The sequence below is a fragment of the Pinus tabuliformis genome, chromosome 3_1 (genome assembly GCF_031772625.1).
Source record: "Pinus tabuliformis cultivar Carrire ecotype Pingquan chromosome 3_1, CPIR1, whole genome shotgun sequence".
NCBI classification, from domain to species: domain Eukaryota; kingdom Viridiplantae; phylum Streptophyta; class Pinopsida; order Pinales; family Pinaceae; genus Pinus; species Pinus tabuliformis.
Window position 1 is genome coordinate 117,539,856 of NC_142301.1, and position 24,310 is coordinate 117,564,165.

At 40.1% G+C, this 24,310-nt stretch overlaps 1 protein-coding gene across 1 annotated transcript in view; it reads right to left on the reverse strand.

Moving 5' to 3' along the window:
• The window catches only part of DEG7 (DegP protease 7), a 375,281-nt gene that overhangs the window by 25,728 nt on the left and 325,243 nt on the right, over positions 1-24,310 (reverse strand). The window contains exons 16-17 of the mRNA XM_089410870.1: positions 19,004-19,186; positions 18,715-18,820 (exon numbers count right to left, since the gene is read on the reverse strand). Coding sequence (XP_089266996.1) covers positions 18,715-18,820; positions 19,004-19,186 — 289 coding nt within the window. The remainder of the gene's footprint in view (positions 1-18,714; positions 18,821-19,003; positions 19,187-24,310) is intronic.

The window sequence follows — 24,310 nt, forward strand, 5'->3', positions numbered from 1 at the left end:
AGGGTTGGAAAAATAATTTATCCCCTCATAGGTTAATTAATTAAATTTTTTGGCCAAAATTAATTAAAATTCTAAGCCAAAAGCTTAATTAATGCTAGGTCCTAGGTAAATTTAAATTCCCCATGGCAAAATTTGTTGGTTCTTAAAAAAATAAATTTTAAGAGGTCTAGGGACTAAGGTCAATTAATTATTTTGCTAAATTTTAAGCCTTAGATCCCTGGGGTTAAGTCAAATTCAAAATTTTGAGGAAATTAACTCAACAATTTAATTTTTGAATTAATGAAAATTCATTTAATTGAAAAATTCAAATTTCCTCAATAAATTAAAATTTCGACAAATGAGATTAAAAGAAATTTTAATCCTTATCAACAGTCGAGATTGCTTTGGCGAGGATCACTCGAACTAGCCGTTGGAGGATTTATCTTTAAATAGGAGGTCATTTTGTCAGTCAGCATCATCCGATCTCTGGATCGTGTACTAAGCGAAAAGCTCCCTTGTAATCTTTTTCTGAGCAATAAAGAAAGACTTTGGGGTTAATTTCTGTTGGTGTTACTCTTCATGGAAACACTGTAAGATATGTCATTTTCATGTACGGATTTCTTTTTAGCCATTGATGTAGCTTTCTGAAGAGTGATTTGAGTACAGGTATCTTGCTCAATCACTGGGGTTTGAATGATCATTTAAGTTTTGAATATAATAGCAGGTATCTCTAGTGAATTTGAATTTTATTATCGTTTTCTTGTTCTATGTTAATGGTTAAATTGAGTTTTGCAGGGAAACTTTGATTTTTAGATCATCAGGCGTTCGGGAAAGTTCTCGGTTGAACCAGCCAACTCTCGATCCGTGTTTTCTGAAGAGCCCAACTTAAATTATATCTCGAGCATACCATAAGATATTTTTTATGGGTGATGCATGAAAGGTTTTGAGCTCGGCACCTCCTTTAAAAATTCAAAAAATTTAATTTTACTATGCTAAATCGTTAGATATGGCCATTGAGAGCCTCAGATCATCAGATCTGGGAGTGTAGTTGGACTCACACTCCCTAGATCAGATAGATCTGCCATTTATGTACATAGATTTGTAATTTTCTTCAGTTTTCTGACTTGGGTTTTCTGGGTTTCAGTTTTTTGGGTCATTGTCTATATCGCTTGGGTGTTTTATTGTTGTCTTGCAGCTACAGATCTGAAAAAGAAAACTGTGCAGAGTCCAGATCTAGGCCCTGGAGGGTAAGATCTGGATCTGTGAGGTTCATCAACATAATTCTGCAGGGAGATTATTCAATTAATTTTACAGTCTAAGGGTTTTAAGAGCTTCAAATCTGAAAAATTTTGTAAGATCTGGGAATTTCGTAGCAGGTGAATTCAAAATTTTAATTAAAATTTCTAGAAAGACTTCAAAGGGTTTCTAGGATTTGTTCCCTGGTTTTTGGGTATATCAAACAACCCTCCCATCGCAAGCCTACCTGCACGCTGCTCATTTGCCTTCAAACCCTCTTCCCTCATACCTAGCTGCACCCTCTTCCGATCTGTGTCCTCCCTTTTCTATCTTGTCGCAATTTTTCCACGTTGTTTGCAGCTGCCTAAACCCTATTTCTTGCGTATTCTTTGTTGCCAAACTTACATGCATTTTTTTTGTTGCTCCACTACACTTCTCTTCTTCCAAACCCTCACTCAACTGCCAATTATTTTCCTTGCTGCCAGAACCTTGGTCCAAAATCTCCCATCCATTCATCGCACCTCCGGAACCTGCATTTACTCTCCCTTCCTCGATGCCCTTGTCCCCTCCGCGTTCTCCTTCCACTTCCACTGCCATACCCCTGACTGCAAGCCTTCGGCTCCCTATGCTGCCTATCCTCTACACGCAACTTCATCCCATTGCCTGCAGCTCGACCCTCATTCCAGCACTCGTTGTTGCTCATCATTCTCACGTTGTCTGTTGATTCACCTTTCCACGCTGCCAGAACATTGCTCCATTCCCCATTGAACTCCTCTCCCGCGGTGCCATCCTTCTATCCTTGCTGACCTACGTATTCTCCCTCAGCCTCCTCTTGCTACTGCGATTCGCCCTTACGTCTCCTTCCTACGCCTTTTCTCACCTGCATAGCACAACCACAATAAAATAAAAACCACTTCTTTTTTTTATATGTGTTAGGGTCAGCAACAGAACATTCGATTCCCTTTTTTTTATTTGTATGCATGTACATTAGGTTAGATAGATATTTTCGATTTCATGTCTTTAGTTAGGTTTCATTAAGGTTTTAATAAGTAAAAAAAAATCGATTTGGTTTTTATTTTTTATTTTACTTTGATTTCATTCTTTTTTTTATTTTATGATTTTTATTTTTGATTCTAAAACTTAAAAAATCTAAAATATTTAAAAATTTTAAAAATCCAAAAGCTAAAACATTCAAAAATTTCTAAAATCATAAAAAATTCTAAAATTAAGAAAATTAAGAATTCTAAAAATCCTAAATAACATTAAAATTAAAAAATCATAAAAATTTTAAAAATATCTAAAAGATTAAAAGAAAAAAAAAATCTAAAAAAAAAAAAACATTAAAAAAATTCTAAAAATTAAAAACTTTAAGAAATCATAAAAAATCTAATTTTGGTGGCTAGAGAAATAAATTAAAGGACTTGCACTTTCACATTGAAAATTTTAATGTGGCCTATGGCCCATTAAAATTTCGATTTATTGATCCTTTCGATTCACTTTGTCATTGAAGAAATTTTGATTTCTTCATTTGCTGCATTTAATTAATTTCCTAAGGAACGATTGAAATGCTAATTTTAAATTCCTTGGTGTTTCTAACGTTAAATGCTAAATCTTAAATGCATGTTTTTCTATGGTCGAGGTGCAACAATTGTTTTAAGTTATATTGACTGTTGGAGAAAATTAAAAAAATTTAGATCTTGGTCATTAACGATAATCACCTTAAATCTGGAATATCTTGTGTGATACAATTTTGGGCATTTATATTGATTATTCATGATTGTCATTATTCGTCACATATTGAAAATCGTTCTGGATAACTTGTTTTATTTAGTTGATGGTTAATTCAAATATTAAAGGCACTGGTCTATAATTATTTATATCTTGTGGTCGTATCTTGGTTACATTAGCATTTAATCTATTCATTTGAATTAATCGAGATTCATTAGGTTGTCGATCATTAAAATCTCCTAGAGCCCGTGATCCACAGGCTTTCTCATCCATTTACCTTAGGGACCACTCCCCTTAACTTGTCTAGGAGAGAGTCTAAATGGAGTAAAGATCGAGAGTGACAACCCTTACTCTGAGCGTTGTCGCGGTGCCTAGACATTCTGTACAACAACATTTTTGGCGCCATTGCCAGGGACATTTTATTATCGGTGTTTCAACGACATTTCCTCATCATTCATCATTTCAATCATCTCATCTTTTCCGCCATTCATTAGCCTATCAAGTGGCACAACTTTTCCTAGCGTCATTTGATCTTTTCATCGCCCTATCTTTCGTCATCTCGTTAATTGTTTCATCTGCACTTTTAGCACCTGCACATTTCGGTTCATTTCTTGTTTGGGTGGCGACTCCACTCCTTCCATTTATTATTTCTCAAACAAGAAGCCCTCCCTTATTCCCGGTTGATTGAATATAAAAGGCATTGGTCTATAATCATTTATATCATGTGGTCGTGTCTTGGCAACATTAGCGTTTACTCTTTTCATCTAAGTTAATCGAGAGTCGTTTACTTTCATCAAGTTGTCCATCATTAAAATCTCCTAGAGTTTGTTTTTCGTAGGCTATCTTCATCCATTTGCCTAGGGACTACCCCCCTTGACTTACCTAGGAGAGAATCTAAACGAAATGAGTAAGGATCAAGAGTGACAGCCCTTACTCTGAGTGTTATCGCGATGCCTAGACACTTTGTGCGACAACAGAGTCCCTAAGTCTAAACTTAGGGAAAATAAAATATTAATGTGAATTAATATAAAACCGTGTTAGAATGGTCCAAGAGTCATGGATCAAGCTAGATCTAATCTTAGTCATTGATTAGGGACTTAATCTCAGCTGTTGATTTGTCAACGAGAAAAGTATAAGAGAAGGCTTGAGGGTCACTTGGAGAACACACTGAGGGAGACCAGTCAGTTCAATTTATGGAGCGCGGTTAGTTGAGAAATTGAACTAGTGGTCTGGTGAGCAGTTAGGACGCAGCAAGTACGGAGCAGAGAGACGGGATCAGCCACTAGAGATCGTCGCTGAGGCAGGAAAGGTAGATGCAGGGCTTTTCAGGAAAATGCAAAGGCAGCAAAAGATTGCACAGTCACTAGCTGGGCCTGCGTGGGTGACGTAGAGAGGCCCAGGGTTGACATAGTCAAGCAGGGGTTGACACAGAGGGTTTGAGAGTCACGCAAAGGTCAGTCGAGCTGACGCGGGGATTGGAAGAAGTGCTAGAGAATTATTCCTCTCTGTCGGTAAGCTAGTGTGGCACCTTGTTGTAATAAAATCCTCCCTTGCTGCACCGGTTTTCCCACATTGGGTTTTTCTAGGGACTGTTGTCCAAAATATCGGTGTCAATGTGTTAATGCTTGTGCATATGTTTGTTTTGTATTATGGTGTGATATCTGTAGTAGTATTTATTTTAATGTTTATTGAAGTAATTTCATAAATAACTTATTGTGGAATAAGTAGGAAAATTAAATCGGTGACTGCAGTGATAGAATTTTCACAAAGCTCACACTAAAGATCAGTATCATGGACAAGTGCATGAATGGGTTTACCATGGACTTTGTAAATCCCTTCACATCTTGGTCCAAGAGTAAAGGCTTCTCTCATACTTGAGTTCAAAGGCCAAGTTACAACTTTTTCATTAATAAAACAACTTTCATTCATTTATCTTCTAGAGAAAATATGGATACAAGATTCTTTTTCAAACCAGGTACATACAAAACTCCTTGCACAAAAAGAGATTTGTCATCATCGAACTAAAATGAAACGAAACCATAACCTTTAACTCGCTGAGTAGAATTATCTCCAAGGATAACATTTAAATTAGTCTCCCTCCCAACTATATTAGAGTGCTTCTTTGTAACCAATAAAATGTTTGGAAGCACCACTATCAACTAACCATCTATCAAATGAATTTGCAAAAGAAGAACTGGAAAGTGTTAAAACAAAAAAATATTTTGATTGAGTTTCCGCTGCATTATTTCTACACCTTGGATTTCTAGTTTTCTTAGAATGGCATTCTTTGATTTTCATAAAACTCTTTTCTATAATCGAATTTGTTTTTGAATCTAGGTGCTCTTCTTCTTTTTTTACAATCACGAGAAAAGTGACCATGCTTTTGATAGTTAAAACATCTAACTTTTGACATGCTTGGATTCCATTTATTTAATTTGAAAGAAAATTCCTTTTTATTACCTTTCTTTCTCTTGTCATAGGATGAAAATGCAGTAGGTTCTTCTTCATAATGTGAAATTCTCCATCTGAAGATCATTCTAGTTTTCTCTTGGATACACTGTCCCAGGAGCTCATCAAATGTGGAAATAGTGTTGATATTGTTGATGGTGGTGATAAAAGTCTCCCAAACAGGAGAAAGTCTTGCAAGCGCAATCAACACCATTTCTTTGTTGGGTAAAACTTCACCAATTGTTGACAGTTAATTCCTGATTTTGGTCATTCTCATAAAGTTGTTGGAATTTCAAAGTCCGACACATTAGAAACCCTTCATGCACTTTACTGAGTTATTCCTACCTACTTGTTCTATTAATTAACAAGTTATTTACCATGTAAATACTAGAAATAAATACAAATGTATGCTTAAGACATTACAGATCATCAAATGAAGGAAATAAAAACAAGCACACAAGTGACATAGTTGTTTTTGGACTAATGTCCCCGGAAAAACCCAATGCGGGAAAACCAGTGCAGCTATCTGAGGGTTTGATTTATTAAGCAGTTTCAGAATACAATCTGGGTGCCAAATCCAACTCACCCAACAGAGAAAAATCTCGACAGTAGTACTTCTCCACTCATAAGAAGATATTTCGGCTGAAAACCTGGATAAACACTCTGGCAGCTCCACAGCTCCAATCTGCCCCACGAAACCCCAGCGTCAGCCTCTAGGGACTACGTCAACATCTCTCTGGCCCATCGTTAGCCCAGCATCACCTTGGCTTGGCCTGCATCAGCCTCTGGAGGCACTGCATCAATCCTCTGTCCCTCTGTGTCACCCACGCTAGCCCTTTGAGGCATTGCGCAGCTCCTCGTTGTCTTTGCGTGAGCCCTGGCTAGCTCTACGTAAACCCTTGGCTACTTCTGCGTCCCTCTATCCAGCTACTACACTGATCCTCCCGGTGCTATCTCTGCCTCTCTGCTTCTGTATTCACTGCCCCTTAGCTACAACTCTAATCACTCTCCCAACTTTCTCAGCAAACCCAGCCCCAGAAAGTCGAAATCTTGAGCTCTTGGTGTGTTCTCCAAGTGACCCTCAAGCCTTCTCTTATACTTTTTGCGTTGACAAATCAACGGCCAAGATTAAGTCCCTAATCAATGGCTAAGATTAGATCTAGCTTGATCCATGACTTTTGGACCATTCTAACACAGTTTTATATTAATTCACATTAATATTTTAATTTCCCTAAGTTTAGACTTAGGGACTCCATTAAAAATATTAATTATTTTAATATCTCCAAAATTGCTTAGAATCTACCCAAACCCTTGCTGGGTATTGGAGATCTCATGTGCATTACCCTCTCCACAAATTTTCGTGGCTAGAGCACATCCAATGCTACCCCAAATCAACACTCCCTGTTATGAAACCAGCTCAAGAAAAGATAGATCAACGCCTTAGAATTCAGCCTCTTCGAGGGGGCAACCTCCTTTACATTACATAAATGAACAATTCTTGGATGCTACAAATGAAAATACCTCCTTTCTATATATAGGAGTCTAAGTGGTCCCAATACAATCAAAGCCTACATAACAATAATATTGTAGGGCACAACAGTAACAATAGTGGGCTTCTATGTGGCACAATAGTAACAATATGGGCACTACATGGGTACATCAATATAATAAGTGGGTTGTACTAATAACAATAAGGGGTTACACTAGTAGTATAGGGGCCTAACATGCCCCTCTCCTTCAAAAAGCGTTGTCCTCAACGCTTGAGCAGTTCTGGGTACTTCTGCATAAAATTCTCATCCTCCCATGTGGAATCTTCAGCGGATAAGTTCTTCCACTTGATAAGATACTCTGAAATTGATCGATTTCGTAGCTGTCGAGTTCTTGTTTCTGTGACTGCTTCCGGTTCCAATATAATTTTTCCTTCCTCGTCAAGTTCTGGCAATATTGTTTGAACTGGGAGCTTGTCGCCTATGACCTTCTTTAAACATGAAACATGGAAAACTGGGTGCAATCGAGAAGCTGCAGGAAGCTCCAATTTGTATACCATAGTACCAATCTTTTCCAACACCTTGTACGGACCATAATACTTTGGTGATAATTTATTATCCTTCTTAGCTTGCTTTAGGGACATTTGCTTATATGGTTGTAGCCGTAGGAATACCCAATCACCTACATCAAAACTTCTTTCACTGCGATGTTGATCTGCCTGTTGTTTCATTCTATTTTGTGCCAACACGAGGTTATCCTTTAAGAGTTGGGGGACTTGTTGTTGATGTTCGATGTGATGTTCCACTGCCTGAACCTTAGAATTTTCTCTTAAATATGATGTGATTGATGGTGGTTGGTACCCATAAAGTGCCATAAATGGGGTCATTTTTGTTGCTGTATGGAAGGAAGTGTTATACCACCATTCAGCCAGAGGCAACCATTTGACCCATTGTGTCTGTTTATCAGATACAAAGCAACGAAGATATCCTTCCAAACATTTGTTTACTATCTCAGTTTGCCCATCAGATTGAGGATGATAAGATGAGCTATGAGCTAACTGAGTACCAAGACAAGAAAATAATTCTGTCCAAAAATTTCCAGTGAAAATGGGATCTCTGTCACTTACAATAATCTTTGGGTTTCCATGTAGCTTTTGAACTGTTTCCATAAATGCAGTAGAAACTGTACTGGCTTTAAATGGATGTGATAATGCACAAAAGTGTGCATACTTGGTAAGTCTGTCAACTACCACCATGATGACACTCTTTCCCTCAGACTTGGGTAAACCTGTGATAAAATCCATTGAAACCTCCTCCCAACGTTGGCTTGGAATGGATAAAGGTTGTAATAGACCCGATGTCTTAATTGTTTCAACTTTATTTTGTTGGCAAACCAAACATTCCGCCACAAACTTTTGAATATCTGATTTAAGGCCATCCCAAAAAAATTCCTTCTTAACCCTGTGGTAAGTTTTTAAAAATCCTGAGTGCCCTCCTAAGGGAGAAGTGTGCAATTCCATAAGAATCTTTTGTTTTAGCTGGGAATTCTTACAGAGGTATAAGCGATCTTTGTACCATAACGAATCATTTTTCCAGCTAAATGTATCAGAAGTACTGGAATCTTGTTGTAGCTTTCGAATAAGTGCCCACACTTCTTCGTCATTCTTCCATTCCTCCTTTGCTTCGTTTATCCAATCTGGTTGGATAATAGAAATGGCACACAACAATGCTTCCATATCCTCATCCTTTCTTGAGAGTGCATCTGCCACCACATTTTGCTTCCCTTTTTTGTAGATGATTTCAAAGTCATAACCCAACATCTTTGTGACCCACTTTTGTTGCTCTTCAGAGGATAATCTTTGTTCTAAAAAGTATTTAAGGCTATCATGATCCGTTTTTACCTTGAAGTGTCTTCCCATTAGGTAGGGTCGCCATTTCTTAAGTGCATGGAGTATTGCCAACATTTCCTTCTCATAAATAGCTTTGCTTAAAAACTTTCCCTTGATTGGACGACTTTCAAAAGCAATGGGTCTTTCATCTTGCATTAGAACAGCACCAATTCCATTTCCTGAAGCATCACATTCCACAATAAAGGTTTTTGTGAAGTCCGGTGTAGCTAAGACCGGTGCTTGGCACATTGCCTCTTTAAGATGTTTAAAGGCCTTTGTTGCTTCCGGAGTCCATGAAAATGAATCTTTCTTCAATAATGTTGTTAGAGGTGCTGCTATTCTCCCATAATTCTTAACAAACTTGCGATAATACCCTGTCAACCCAAGAAATCCTCGCAGATGCTTTATGGATGTGGGGATTTTCCATTCCTTAATGGCTTTAATTTTGCTAGGGTCTACCTTAACTCCTTCATGAGATACAATATGACCCAAATATTCCACCTCCTGGACTCCAAAGAAACATTTGGATCTTTTTGCATATAATTGTTTCTCCTCCAATAGTTGTAGCACCTTGTCAACATGTTCAACATGATCCTTCCAAGACTTGCTGTAGATTAGTATATCATCAAAAAATACTAACACAAATTTTCTAAGGAATGGTTTGAAAATTGAATTCATCAAACCTTGAAATGTTGAAGGTGCATTGGTAAGGCCAAAAGGCATGACCAAAAATTCATAATGACCCTCATGAGTTCTAAATGTTGTTTTCGGAATGTCTTCAATCTTCATTCTGATTTGATGATATCCCGAACGAAGATCCAACTTGGTGAAGTAAATTGATCCATGCAATTCATCCAGTAATTCATCAATGACAGGAATGGGGAACTTATCTTTAATAGTGAGCTTGTTGAGCTCCCTATAATCTGGACACATGCGCCATGATCCATCCTTCTTGTGCACCAATACTACTGGAGCTGAGAAAGAACTTTGACTTGGTTGAATTATACCAGCCTCTAGCATTTCTGCAACCATACGTTCAATTTCACTTTTTTGGACATATGGATATCTGTACGGCCTGATGTTTGGAGGAACACTTCCTGGAATCAGATGAATAGCATGATCATGATCACGCATAGGTGGGAGACCTTTGGGAGTCTCAAATACCTTGGAATGATTGTCCAGGACTTTTTGGAGATCTGGAGAAATAGATGATTCCAATGTGGAAACATCTAGCGAACATAATTGTGCAATTACACCTCTTTGCTCCTTTTTTAGAAGCTTTGTCATGCCATTAGAGCTGATTATCTTTCCTGGTTTCCCTGCAATACCCCTTAATTCAACTTCCTTTCCTTCCACAGAAAATTTCATGAAAAGTTCTTGAAAATTAAAAGCTATTGTACCCAAGGATTGTAGCCATTGGACTCCTAGTACAACATCAGCACCTCCCATTGGAATGGAAAGCATTGGGCTAGTCAATACATATTCTCCCATGGATAGCTTGATATTATGGCACTTTCCAGAACAATTTATTGTTCCTCCATTTGCAATCATCACTTGACACTCTGGTGCTGGATATAGGAAGCAATTCAATTCTTTTGCTACCCTACAATGAATAAAATTGTGGGTGCTTCCTGAATCAATCAACACTATTACCTTTTTCTTCTTGATTTGTCCTTCTATCTTGATGGTTTGAGGAGTGGTAATTCCCGCCAATGCATTACAAGATATGGTCGGATTTATTTGTTCTTCATCTAGGCTTTGTTCCTGGAATATATCCTCTTCTTTTGACCTTTCTTGCTCCTTTTCTTCTTCCTCTTCACAATCTATGTAGAATAATTTCTTCTCAGCACACTTATGACCCTTTGTGTATTTGCTATCACAATTGTAACAAAGCCCTTTTGCTCTTTTTTCTTCCAATTGTTGTGGTGTCAACCTTGTAGGTTGTGGAAGACTATGGGCAACAACACTTCCGTCTTTATAGTTGTGAATGGTATGCTTCCTAGTTGCCATAATTTTGCTTTCCATTTTTCTTGCTAACCTGAATGCCTTCTCTAATGAATCAGGTTCCCAAAGGCGCACATCATGTTGGATATTATCCTTTAAAGACCCTATGAACACATCAATCCTATGCTCCTCTGGAATATCTTTTACCCTTATGTTCAATTTTTGGAACTCCTCAATGTGCTCCATTATTGAACCCTTTTGTTTGAGACTTATCAATTGGCTAAAAAAAGTGTTGCTTTTTGTATCCTCATAATGTGCTATCAATTCTTCCGTAAAAATTGCCCAAGTGATAAATTGTTTACGAGAACAAAGCCATTGATACCATACAAACTGATTTGGTTCCAAATATAAAGTTGCCATACGTACCTTTTGTGTGTTTTGCACATTATTGAGATCGAAGAATTGCTCCATCTGTAATATCCATGTGGCGGGATCCTTGCCATCAAACTTCCTCATATCGATTTTTGGAACATGGTGAGTCTTCGATCCAACATTAGAGTCTATGGAATCATGATTAACATTTCTTTTGTTCTCATCATGAGTTTCCTTTACTACCTTTTCACCATTAGTGACCCTTTCTTGTAGCAACTTCTTCAATTCTTCCATCGAATCCTCCATCTTAGCTTCCATGCCCTTTATCTTAGATTCCACACCATTTATCTTAGATTCCACGCCACTTATCTTAGCTTCTGTTAGCTTTTGTGAGCGTGACATTTGTTGCACTTGTTCTTGTAATTTTGATATATCATGTAGCATTTCTTCCTCTTCTTCATGAGTCATGCTAGAGCTTTCAGGTTCCTTACTAGGTGTTTGCATTTTCTTTCCTCAGGGCATCAGTTACCGATAATAATGCTTTACTATGCCCTTTGAATTCCTTCAAACCAAGCTTATGCAAAAATTAAAAAAAACTACACACCTTTTTTTTTACTTTGTAGAAGCCTGATATTGAATCTGATGTATCTCTGTAATTTCGAATCATCCAGTTTTGAAATTGTGACCTGTAGTAGACTTCTATGTCCTCTTTCCAATGCCACTAGTCTGATCCAAATTGGATTCTCCAAGAAAGAGTTATGCACAATCTCCCACAGTGACCTGATTATAGACTAGTTCAGTAGAGCGAACTTGTATGAAGTGCCACGTGTCACTGTTTCAACCTTTGACTCTGAAAAATATATAAACGAAAACTACAGTCCGTCCTCTTTCTGTACCTTCTTACGAAATTTCAATCCGATGCTCAGAAAGAAAGTTATGACGATTTTCCCCAGGTCACCTGTTTTGAGTGTAATTCAGGAGTCTGCAAAAAGACCAACTTCCTCAGATCATATCTCCGAAAATATCGCGCGAAAAGCTCTGAAATTCGGACCCAAGGTTCAGCGCAATTTCTTCTCAAATGGGTTTTTTTTGCGACTTCTGAAACGTCACAGAAAAAAAGTTATAGCGAAAATGCCACGATGACCTGTTTGGAGCAGCGAAACCCTAGAATCCAAAGCTCTGATACCAAATGTTATGAAACCAGCTCAAGAAAAGATAGAAAAGATAGATCAACGCCTTAGAATTCAGCCTCTTCGAGGGGGCAACCTCCTTTACATTACATAAATGAACAATTCTTGGATGATACAAATGAAAATACCTCCTTTCTATATATAGGAGTCTAAGTGGTCCCAATACAATCAAAGCCTACATAACAATAATATTGTAGGGCACAACAGTAACAATAGTGGGCTTCTATGTGGCACAATAGTAACAATATGGGCACTACATGGGTACATCAATATAATAAGTGGGTTGTACTAATAACAATAAGGGGTTACACTAGTAGTATAGGGGCCTAACACTCCCTCTTAGCGAGGACTGTGCTCTAGTAATACTCCTCACTAAGCATCACTTTGATCATCTGGCATTGGTCCCTGTGTTGATGCTAGGCTTGCTGCCCAACATCCTCTGCACCGTTGCATCCTGTACTGCTACCCATGGCCCTGCCACTGCCACTGCTACATCTTCACTGCAACCCCTCTCATCATGCTACATTGTGCTGCCCATAGAACTACCACTGCTAATTGCTACACTGCAACTCAGTTACTAAGAAGTAACTGATCTCCCAACACTAACATCTCCATCACGCTAGAAACACTCCTGATGCTGAAGCTCTCTCTGTCACTGACAAGTGCTCCCTCTCTGACCTCTGTGTTGCTGCAACAATTCTGTGCATCTTGCACTGTTTCACACCTCTTTGTGCCATCCTGCACTGGTGCAACACTCCCGTGCCTCTCGCACTGTTGCAGCCTGCTAGCCTCGCGCTATACTGGGAATCCTGCACTGTATCTCCCTGTATCGCTCTATCCGCATCTGTCTCTATTGACATCTGTCAGTGCCGCTACTCCTCTTTGGGGCCCGTAACAAGGTCTAATCCAAGAAGCTGGGTAACTCAAGGATCCCGCCCCTCATCTCCTGTAGCCTGTCTGACTACAACTTGATGTCTCCCCACTTCTTCTGAAGTGGAACATGAGAACTCATGGCACAATCATCGTCTGTCTCCACTTCCTTCTCTACCCTCATTGGCGCTGCCTTGGTCTCGGAGGCCTCTCCCTTACTCTTCTTCCTTGGACACTGGGTCGCATAATGACCCAACTCCCCAAAGTGGAAGCATTTGACCTTGGAGGGGTCCTTCTTCTTCCATTTCTCCTACTTTCCCTCGGATGCTAGGGCAACGTCCTCCTCCTCCTCCCTCTTGATTATGATCCCCTTGTCGCTGCTTCCCACCTTTCTCAACCTTCAGATCTCTTCTTGGCAAAGAGCAGCCCACATTTCCTATTAATCTGGAAGGGTCGCCCTGCCTAGTATACTCTGGACAAACACCTCCCAGTCTTTTGAGACTACGGTAAGGGTTGTTCTCACCATCAATTCTGGATCTAGCATTGCCCCTATGGAATTCAACTTATCCCGGATCTCCTTCAATCGACCGAGGAATGGATCGATATGTTCTCCCTTCTTCATCTAGTATGATCGCAGCTGATTTTCTAGTAGCATCTTCCTCTACATGGAAGTATGCTGATACAACTTGGTTAAGGCCTCCCACATCTCTTGTGCTGTATTTTTCTTAGCAATATGTGGCGCTATATGATCCTTGACCCCGTCAAGGATGATACTCTTAGCCCTCGCCATTGCATCCTCGTACCTGTCGTTATCAGCTAGATCAACTGGGATAGCTATCGTCCTCAAGGCGAAGTGCTATCCCAATCTAGTACAGATACGATTCCAGTCTGTCCTGGTCTCTTACTTCATGTAGTGCCATTTCGTTGCTCCTTTACTTCCCTCCTGGAAGTTCTCAGTATGGCTCCTCTGAGTCTCGATTTCCCTCCTGGAAACCCTTCTGCCAATGTCGAGATGCCCCTCTCCAATTGTCTGTGCAACTACAACTCTCATCTAAATTCCTTGGCAAAAAATCCACCTCGGCAGCAACTCCCTCTACCTTGGCCTTGCCCGGTTAAGTATTGTTCTGACTACAGTACTCCACCAGCTCCTTTCTACAACTTACCCATAGCCTCCTAAACCCTAGCAAATTGAAGGTTAGAGCTCCTAAGCTTTGCGCAATCTTGGCACCGACAAATCCGCCTCCTCAGCCAATTGCATCAGCCCTCCTGGGCTCTGCGTGAGCCTGCGTTTGTCTCCCTCAGCCTCTGCGTTGCCTCTTCCTGGCTCAATCTTGATTACGCAGGCACTGCGTCACCCCTTCCTTGCTGCTACTATGCTAGGAACAGTTTCTGTCACTCGGGACAACTGTTTTCTGTTGTTGTTGCTCTGTTCGGCTGATGTCCTTAGTTCTCCTGTGATCTGCAACCACACTCTGATACCATGTTGGAATTTCTAAGTCTGACACGTTAGAAACCCTTCATGAACTTTACTGCTTTATTCCTACCTACTTGTTTTGTTAATTAACAAGTTATTTACCATGTAAATACTGGAAATAAATACAAATGCATGCTCAACACATTACAAATCATCAACTGAAGGAAATAGAAACAAGCACACAAGTGGCACCATTTTCTTTGGACTAATGTCCCCGGAAAAACCCAAAGCGAGAAAACTGGTGCAGCTATTTGAGGGTTTGATTTATTAAGCAGTTTCAGAATACAATCTAGGTGCCAAATCCGGCTAACCCAACAAAGAAAAATCTCGGCAGTAGTACCTCTCCACTCGAAAGCAGATATTCCAGTTGAAACTCGAATAAACACTCCAGCAACTCCACAGCTCCAATCTGCCCCACGAAACCCTAGCGTCAGCCTCTAGGGACTGCGTCAGCCTCTCTCCGGCCATGTGTTAACCCAACATCACCCTGGCTTGGCCTGTGTCAGCCTCTGGAGGCACTGCGTCAGCCCTCTAGCCCTCTGTGTCACCCACGGTGGCCCTCTGAGGCACTGCGCAGCTCCTGGCTATCTCTGCGTGAGCGCTGGCTAGCTCTGCGTGAACCCTTGGCTGCTTCTGCATCCCTTTCTCCGGCTACTGCGCTGATCCTCCCGGTGCTATCTCTACCTCTCTGTTTCTGTATTCACTACCCCTAAATTGCAACTCTGATCACTCTCCCAACTTTCTCAGCAAACCCAGCCCCAGAAAGTCAAAATCTTGAACTCTTGGTGTGTTCTCCATGTGACCCTCAAGTCTCCTCTTATACTTTTCCCATTGACAAATCAACGGCCGAGATTAAGTCCCTAATCAACGGCTAAGATTAGATCTGGCTTGATCCATGACGTTTTGACCATTCTAATACAATTTTATATTAATTCACATTAATATTTTAATTTCCCTAAGTTTAGACTTGGGGACTCCATTAAAAGTATTAATTATTTTAAAATCTCCCAAACTGTTTAGATCTGCCCAAACCCTTTCTGGGTATTGGAGATCTCATGTGCCTTAGCCTCCACCAATTTTCGTAGCTAGAGCACATCCGATGCTACCTCAATTCAACAAAAGTATGCTTGAACTATCTCTCCTATGTTCATCTTGATGTCCTTCAGTTGATTCTTCAAGGAAATAATCTGGTTCAAGTTACTAATTGCAAACATGCCAATTAATTTGCCATACATTTCTTTAGCTTTCTTCAAACCAGAAACATAAGTAATGAGATGATCACTAAGAGAATCAAGAATAATTTTTCTAACTTTGATTTCACCCTTTTTATGTTTGGATTCGACAGCAGCACATGAATTCTTTGGTGAATCAATTATTGTGCCTTCAACATACTCCAGAAGTTCATGATCTTCAAAAGTGATATCTAGCCTTGCTTTCTATGGGCAAAAGTTTGAAGAATCATTTAGCTTTTCCTCTATCTTCAAGTCAGACGAAGTCATCTTGATCAAAAAACTTTGGCAACAAGTGGGGTCCCTTCAAGTGATCTCTGGTCTCCTTGGACTTGTCTTCACCAAGGCTTTGACACCATGTTAAAATTTGAAAGTTCTATGCAGAATTTTAAAAATTCGTTGCAGAAAATTGAAATTTATATGCAAAAAACTTAATGTACTTTGCAGAAAACTAAATGGAACTTAATGTACTTTGCAAAAAGATGAATGTATGTTGCAGAAAACTACATGTACTTTGTAGAAAGTTGATTGTACATTCCAGAAAATTGAATGTGCTTTGCAGAAAACTGAATGGAACTGAATGTTATATCTAGTTACAATTACTTACAATGTAGATTTCTTTTTCAAAACTTTTCAGATCAACGACTGTAGATAGAACATAAACTTAAGGGTCATATGAAGACGATTAAGCACAAATATGAGACACTGAGATTTTGGTACAATGACCAAAGCAAAACCCCTCAAGGGGGAGAACCCAAATGATTCTTCTTCTACTAGATTTCTTCAATTGTTTAGTAGAGTACAAAGAGAGAGAGAGAATGAAAATGAATAAAGTCACCAATGTCCAATCAACTTGTAGTTGAAGTTCTCTTGCTTTTTGCTTGAAGATCTTCTTCACTTGATCAGATCTTGTCCTTCACGCATGCTCCAACTCTTTCTTTTCTCTTACTCTTCACTTGCTCTCACACTTCTCTTGTACACACTCAACGCTTGCTCTCTTTCTTCACAATGAAGACGCTACACTCAACTCTCACTTGCTTTTACTTAATTAGATGAGAAAGGAGAGGAGTTACAAAATGCATTCATGCCTTGAGGCAATAATAGGAGAATCAAATTCCATGAGGGAGGAGTTACTTGAGGAGAAGTGTAACTCGTCCCAAGAATAGAGAGAGAGTACACTTGTCTTGAGGAGTTACAATTTGAATTAGGGAGTGAGAGAGTTACACTTAAACATGAGAGAATATTTGGTGAGAGTTACAAATCGAATTGCACAAGGGATTTAAAAGTGCATTTAACGAGGAGGAGATACACTTTTTCAATACATTGAATTAGTAAGGGAGTGTTGCATTCTCTTAAGTGTGGAGTTACTATTTTATTCCAACAAATACGATTGATTTTCCAAGTAAGAGATTATCAGTTTAATTTACTTATTCCGTGAGAGAATTCATTTTTAATAATCCATTAAAAGTGAATGGCTTTAGACTATTTTATAAATAATAGCATTATAATAATAATAATAATAATAATAATAATAATAGTAAGGATAAATATATTAATTCTTGACTTGTATATCATGATTGATTTAATTTTAAAGTGGATTCCATATGTCGAGATTATCCTTGATCATGACTTTCTATTTTTGGAAAGTCACTCCTAAATTGAGATGACTTACTATTTTTGGAAAGTCACTCCTAAATTGAGATGACTTACTATTTTTTGAAAGTCATATTAGAATTGTTAGAAATGAAATTTTATTATAGGTGGTGGTTCAAACAGAATTGAAAAATATGATATCTTCTAGGAGAAATTCATCCCTAAGTTGCCAAAATTTTAACAAGACTTGGTTTGAATACCTAGTCAAGAGGAATTTTTGTGGTTGGAGAGCCTAAACATCAAGAAGATAGTATTTGCCACAAAACCTGTCCTTTTAGTGGGCATCCACTTATATTTCATCCATAAATTTCCTTGCCTTTGTTGCTTGCCCAAGACGGAAACACTAGCTCTCCTTCCTTCAACTTAAGGGCTTCCTTGAAGGTTTAACGAGTCTTAGCATCGCTGGTATACATTGTAAGGTACCTTTTCTCCTAGCCTTGACCTTTGGTTGCTCCAACACTCATTAAATTTATCAAACCCTAGGTCTTGTGTCCTTATTCCTAAGTCTCTTCATAAAAAGTGAATTTCTTTCTTGTGAAGCTTTATTGTGTCTTTCTTGAAGGATTCCTAAGGATATCATTTCACACACTAACCCTAGAATACCCATTAAAAGTGATCTCTTTCCTACCAAGACTCCTCCCATCAATGAAAGTCCATAAAGAGCAGGGGGTTTTGGCTGTGGTGACAGCGGGCCACTGCCCCATTGTTGCTTCTTGGTCTAATTTATACCTTGTAGGCTTTCCATCTCCAAGACCTACTAGATTTTTCGGCAACACAGCCTAGCAAGAGGGTGCTAGATTTTAATAGTCTCCTACATGTAATACAAGTTACCAGTGCACTAATAAACATCTTGGTAGTAGATTCTGAATTTTGAAACCCTTGTAAATTGTTGTATTTGGCTTCATATTTTCCTAAAATGCACTAGCTTCTCATAACACCAGTATCCATTTGTTTCAGATAGTATTTATTCTGTGCCTGAATCTTGGCATGTATCTATTTGCTGGAAACTTAGCTAAACTTAAAGCAAGTCCAGAGAACCAGCCAAAGAGCATATCAGATTATTTTAAATCCTCAGCCAAAATAATTTAATCATGGTTCTAAAAGAAAACTCTGAAAATCTATAAGTATATATTAAGGCAGCACAAATACAATGATGAAACGACACTTAAACCAACAGAATCAACTTCAATAAAAAGCAAAGAGCGTAGAAATCACCAGGAAGAAGAACTGCTGCACGCACAGCTGCAGCACCAGCTGGACCTAGTGCAGCTGGATCATATGCTACTAATGCATAATTGTGTACAGGATGCAGAAAAACAACCTGCACGATATTTTAGATCTGATTACTAGTAAAAAGTAAGCATTCAGAAGAAAGGTCAATACCAAAGTATTATTGCAAACCTGAAGGGAATCACATGCACTATAGTGACTGGGAGAGCTTAAATGAATTCTAAGGGAGTCTTCAAAACCATATGTGCATTACTTCGATCGGTTGATCAGTTACCTCTGCAGGAATTTCCATTGGGTATGCAGCAAATGCCAACATGACATCTGATACAGAGATCGCAACTGTATTCTTGTCAACAGCAACTAATCCCATGGTTGTCGAATGATAGACCACGACCCCTGTTCCAAAAAAATGTTGAGCGTGCACACCATCAAGCATGGATGATGGTGGTATATGGACCTGCATATTTATGATGGTTTTCCACATATCATATACCAAGATAGAGAATACCCAAGAAAATTATGTAAAAATAGATAAATATTTAAATTGTTTACCATGCCAAAGTTACTGCAACATTGACTGACAAAATACATTAAAATTTGAAATGCTTAGCATGTCCGAGCTCTACACTAACTAGATGGATATCTACTTGGCACATATCCCTGTGTATGTACATGGATACACTCCCATCAAACTAGATGGTAAATCAATCCAATATATTCTCTTCCTTTTCGTGTCTCACATTGTCCCTTCCTGCTCTAATTTAATCTTGATATTCTGTACTTATCTAAAAGTTAGCAAGAGAACTCAGAAGACAAGAATGAACACTGGGAACAGAATCTATTATCAGCTCTAGAACACTTCAAACTGGATCATTCTTTTCATATGTGTACACGGTGTGAGTGGTACATCATTTGATGTGAAAATAAAACATTTGGATTCCATTAATCCATCTCTCTTCCATATCCAGGAAAATAGAATACTTGAATGGATAAGAAGCTAACCCTATTCATCTTATTGCATCAATAACTGATCAATCAAGAAATCTGTGATGCTATGACAAGCGCTTTCATATAAACCTACATGCTATTATTTGCCTTTACATTTAAATGACTACCTCTGAAGGTTGAGCCAATGCCCTTCATGTAAAGGAACATAAAGGAACAAAGAAAAGAAGAGACCGTAAAGATTACAGAAAACTTATACTATATTGTTTAAATCGAGAGAGAACAAAAAACAGTATTATGCTAACCATTATAAAACAATGAAGTTCCCAAACTTTCCACAATATTGAAGTGAAGTCTCTCTAAGAAATCCTGACTGTTTAAATTTGAACAGATGCCAAAATGAAGTCACAATATAGTAAGAGAAATGCAGCATGGTTGCATGGTAGACTACATGAGATATCACGTGGGATCATGTGACTACCTCCACTTCCTAGACCCCCTAGCAGCATTGTCAATCCAGATCCCATCCCAGCTGTCAGAGCAGATCTCCCAGTCCCCGGCAGGGGTTGACCTCTTCAAGGCAACAGTGCTGTACACAGACCAAATAGTCCTCAAGGCCCTCCTCTTGACAACATTTTATCTTTAGGTTTCTCCACTCTGCCTTGGATGTCAGGAGACTTAGCACTTGACCCTGATATGCTGGCTTTTCGTACTCCAGATTTTGGATCTATGCATAATGTACATCCATCACTCAGATCCGCTCTCCACTTCTGGAGTTTGGTTCTCATCTTTAGTTCAGATCAGCATTATTTTATTCATTTTACATTTTATAGAAGCTGTCTTTGAGCACCTGCTTTGTATCAGAATCATTGTATGCAGCAGTCCCATTGTCCTACTTCAGTGGTCATTAGTTGGACATCAATAAAATTACCTTATATATGGCGATATGAATATTCACTACCTTCCTAGGTGTTGACTAATGTGAAATTGTGTGACTGCCAAGGGTTGTCATAGGCTTTCCTCAACCTTAACAAAAAATGTTCTTCTCACTGAGATCTTTCCAACAACCCATCATTCACCTAAAGCAGAGTTCATTTGCAAAAGTTAGGGCCCTGATAAGGTAACAGTCCAATTATTCCCCACAAGTCCAAATGGCAACAAAGTCAGCATACAATAATTTGAATATGGGAAGTTAGTAACATGTGGAAATCTGCTAGACACTTCTTTGATCATTCCATGACCAAAGAGATGCTTATCTTGTTGGAAGAATAATTTGTTATTGATGGCAAAGGATGACTTGAAGATAAGGACCCTGTAGATTCAAATGGCACATTAAGCCCTTTCCAATGAGCTATAGCATGTCTCCTCACTCCTCTCTGATGAGAAGAAATGAATTTTTTAAGTGACGAAATCAAATTTTGTCCACCTTGTTGTACCCCCTCATCCCACTTCTTGAATTTTCTTCATATAGCAGGAGATTCATTCTTGTGTGCAGAGAAGGATACACAGAAAAATGGAAAGGGGGATTAAAAATAATTACAGAGCTGAAAAGCGCTTGGAGGAGCCTTTGGCACAGAGCCAAAGTTGGCTTAAGAGATAAATTTGGTGGCAAGGCTGGCAGAGCCTCTACACGAAGCTCTAGGCCGATGTGGCCAGCACGTCAACAACACAGAGCAACTCTATTGGCCACAGGTGGAACCCACCCGGTGGGTTTACCTCGGCGGTGTGTTAAGAGTGAAAGAAAAGAAAGCACCAGGATGTTTTGAGCGGGCAGTGTCCACCCAGCAAAGTTACCCGACGAAATGTTAAGCATGAATAAAGGTGAATAAAGTTAAGCGCAGAGAGTCGAGGACCGGGATGACATCATCCTAGTGATGGTTCCCTGGCAGATGCGTCCCATAGGACACATAGATGGTGTGAAACAAAGTGTCGGGATGTAATCGAGAGTGAGAGAGGTCCACTCGGTAGTAACACCCCAAAGGAAACATATAGGGTGCAGAAGTGTAGCACCAGGATGGAACAGAGTGGGTGAAGCCCACCCAGTTGTGACAGCCCAGAAGTATACCCCTGTGGATTAAAGTCGCACCCAAACCAAAGCGCCAAGACACGGTGGAAGTGGACAGAGCGACAACCAATAAACAGAGGGTCAAGCTGATCCAGGTGGATATTGGTGGCCACCTGCCAGGTCCACCTGGACCCCCACCATTGTCTTTCTCAGCATTTTCAGTTTCCTTAATTGTAGCACAGTTTACTATTTTTAGCAGTTTTTCGGGTCCTGAACTTCCGGAGCCGTTTTGAGGCCCTAAACGACGTTTTTTTGGAATTTTGGGGCGACCGAGCATTATATTGCCTCCCAAAGTGGTAGTACTCGGATAGATCTTTCTAACGAGCTATCGTACGCGTCAAACGGAGATCGTATGCCAAAGTTACGACCCCGGGAAATTGATGTACCAATTTACCCAAACGGGGCCCACAATTTGGCGTTTCATCTTCTAGGGTTAGGTTTCGGTATGTGAAGGGTTTTCCATTGTTTCTCAACAATAAATAGGCCTTCGAGCCTCATTGTAATGGAGTTCAGAACAGTTCAAAGGCATGTAGCCATCACATCTCTTCTCAGAGATAAGCTACCATCGCCCTAGCTAGTTTATTGCCATTTCTGTTTGTAAGCATATGTCAGTATTTTCCATTAACGAAATGAAGTATTATTTCCGCTGCATCTTTGTGTATATGGTTATCTCTGTAATTTGTTGCGTTCCTGCTTAAATCTGGATCAGTGGTATCAGAGCGGTCTGCTTTTTCTCTGTTTTTCTTTGCATGTCCCCAACAAGGTCGGGATATAAGGAGTTAGGGCTTGAACTGGTTGAACCTTTGCAAGACCAGCCTCGCAAATCCCGACGGCCTCCCATGGCGGACGAGAAGAAAGACGAGGGGGCAGGAGATCCCATCAAAATCTTGCTCGAAGAAGCGCTCGAGCGACAACGGAACGCGATGATGGACAGCTTTGCGCAGATCCTTCAGCGGCTACCCAGAAGCGGCGCATCGGCTTCCAGCAGCTCCTCTGGAAACGCCACACCCTTTAAGGTACAAGTTAATTTTGAAATCCCCATATTCGAGGGTCAGATAGACGCCGATGCCGTAGATAAATGGTTAAATCTGCTAGAGGGTTATTTTTCTGTTCATGAATTTTCGAGTCAGGAAAAGATTGTTTTTGCTCTTCTCAAAGCAGCCCCCCACGTCAAGGACTGGTGGGAAACCTACTGCGAGCAGAAGGATGAAAGTACTGGCTCACTATTTTCAGCCGCACCCACCTGGGATTCGTTCCGGGATGCCATCAAGGAGCAGTACTACCCTGTCGGAAGCTATGAGGATGAATACATAAAGTGGACCACGCTGCGGCAGGGAAGGGACCAAGATGTGCCGGAGTTCACCAATCTTTTCCATACCCTTCGCACAAAGTTGGGTATCAAGGATTCGGAGCAACATTTGATACTCAAATACCGTGGCTGCCTGCACAAGTACATCCAGGAAGAAATACAGTTCCTAAACATCCCCTCGCTCGGCGCAGCATACCGGTATGCCGTCAAAGTCGAGCAGAAGTTTAAACAAAAGAAGCGAGACTTTGGATCTACGAATCCAAAGCAGGGGAAAGGTGCCCCTAAACCACAGAACAAAGGACAAAGCCAAGGCGGGACAGCCCAAGACAACCAGCTGAAGCTGCAAGCAAAGAGCAACGCCGCGAAGCCGAGAAAGGACACTGGAAAATGGTGCGAGTTCCATAAGAGCTCCACTCACAACACAAGTGAGTGTCGGGCCAAACAGTCACTGGTGGCTGAGCTAAAGGTTTCAGAATCAGATGCATGTTCCGACTCTGAGTCAGAACCCGATAAGGGGTATGAAAAAGGGAAGCAGATCATTGATGCGGATCCCAGCGCCACTGTTGCTACCGCAAAGATCCAGAAAAATGAACCCGAAGATCCAGAGGAGGAGGAGCGTCTCTTCCACTCCCAGATGTGGGTCAAGGGCTCCCCGATACAGTTCATTGTTGATAGCGGGAGTCAAAAGAACCTCATTTCGGCAGAGGTCGTGAAGCGGTTGGGCTTACCGACCACAGCACATCCACAACCATACACCATTGGGTGGCTTTACCAAGGGCGAGATCTTCGCGTGAGCCAGCAGTGTCGCCTTCCATACAACATCAAGCCCTTCACGGATGAGGTATTGTGTGACATTGCTCCCCTTGAAGTTTGTGATGTATTACTAGGACAACCATACTTGTGGAAGCGACATGCTGTGTATGAATCAAGGCCCCGTGCTGTTATTATTACATTGGGAAATAAGTTGTTCAGGATACCAGAGGTACCACCACCTGCCGCCATCTCTTTGATTACTGCAAAACAATGCAGTAAGATCATTTCCAAAACCAGGAAATTTGTTTTCTTGATGATACGCCCTCAAGAGAAGAAGAAGACAGTGGCCGCGGCCTCCAAACGAGGTCCCTCTGCACGGCAGCTACAAATGGACAAGATTGTGGAGGAGTACAAAGACATCTTCACCTCCCCGGCAGGGGTTCCTCTGCACTGTCAAGTCAAGCACTCCATCGATCTGACCCCAGGTGCGCCGCTACCCAATGGACCAA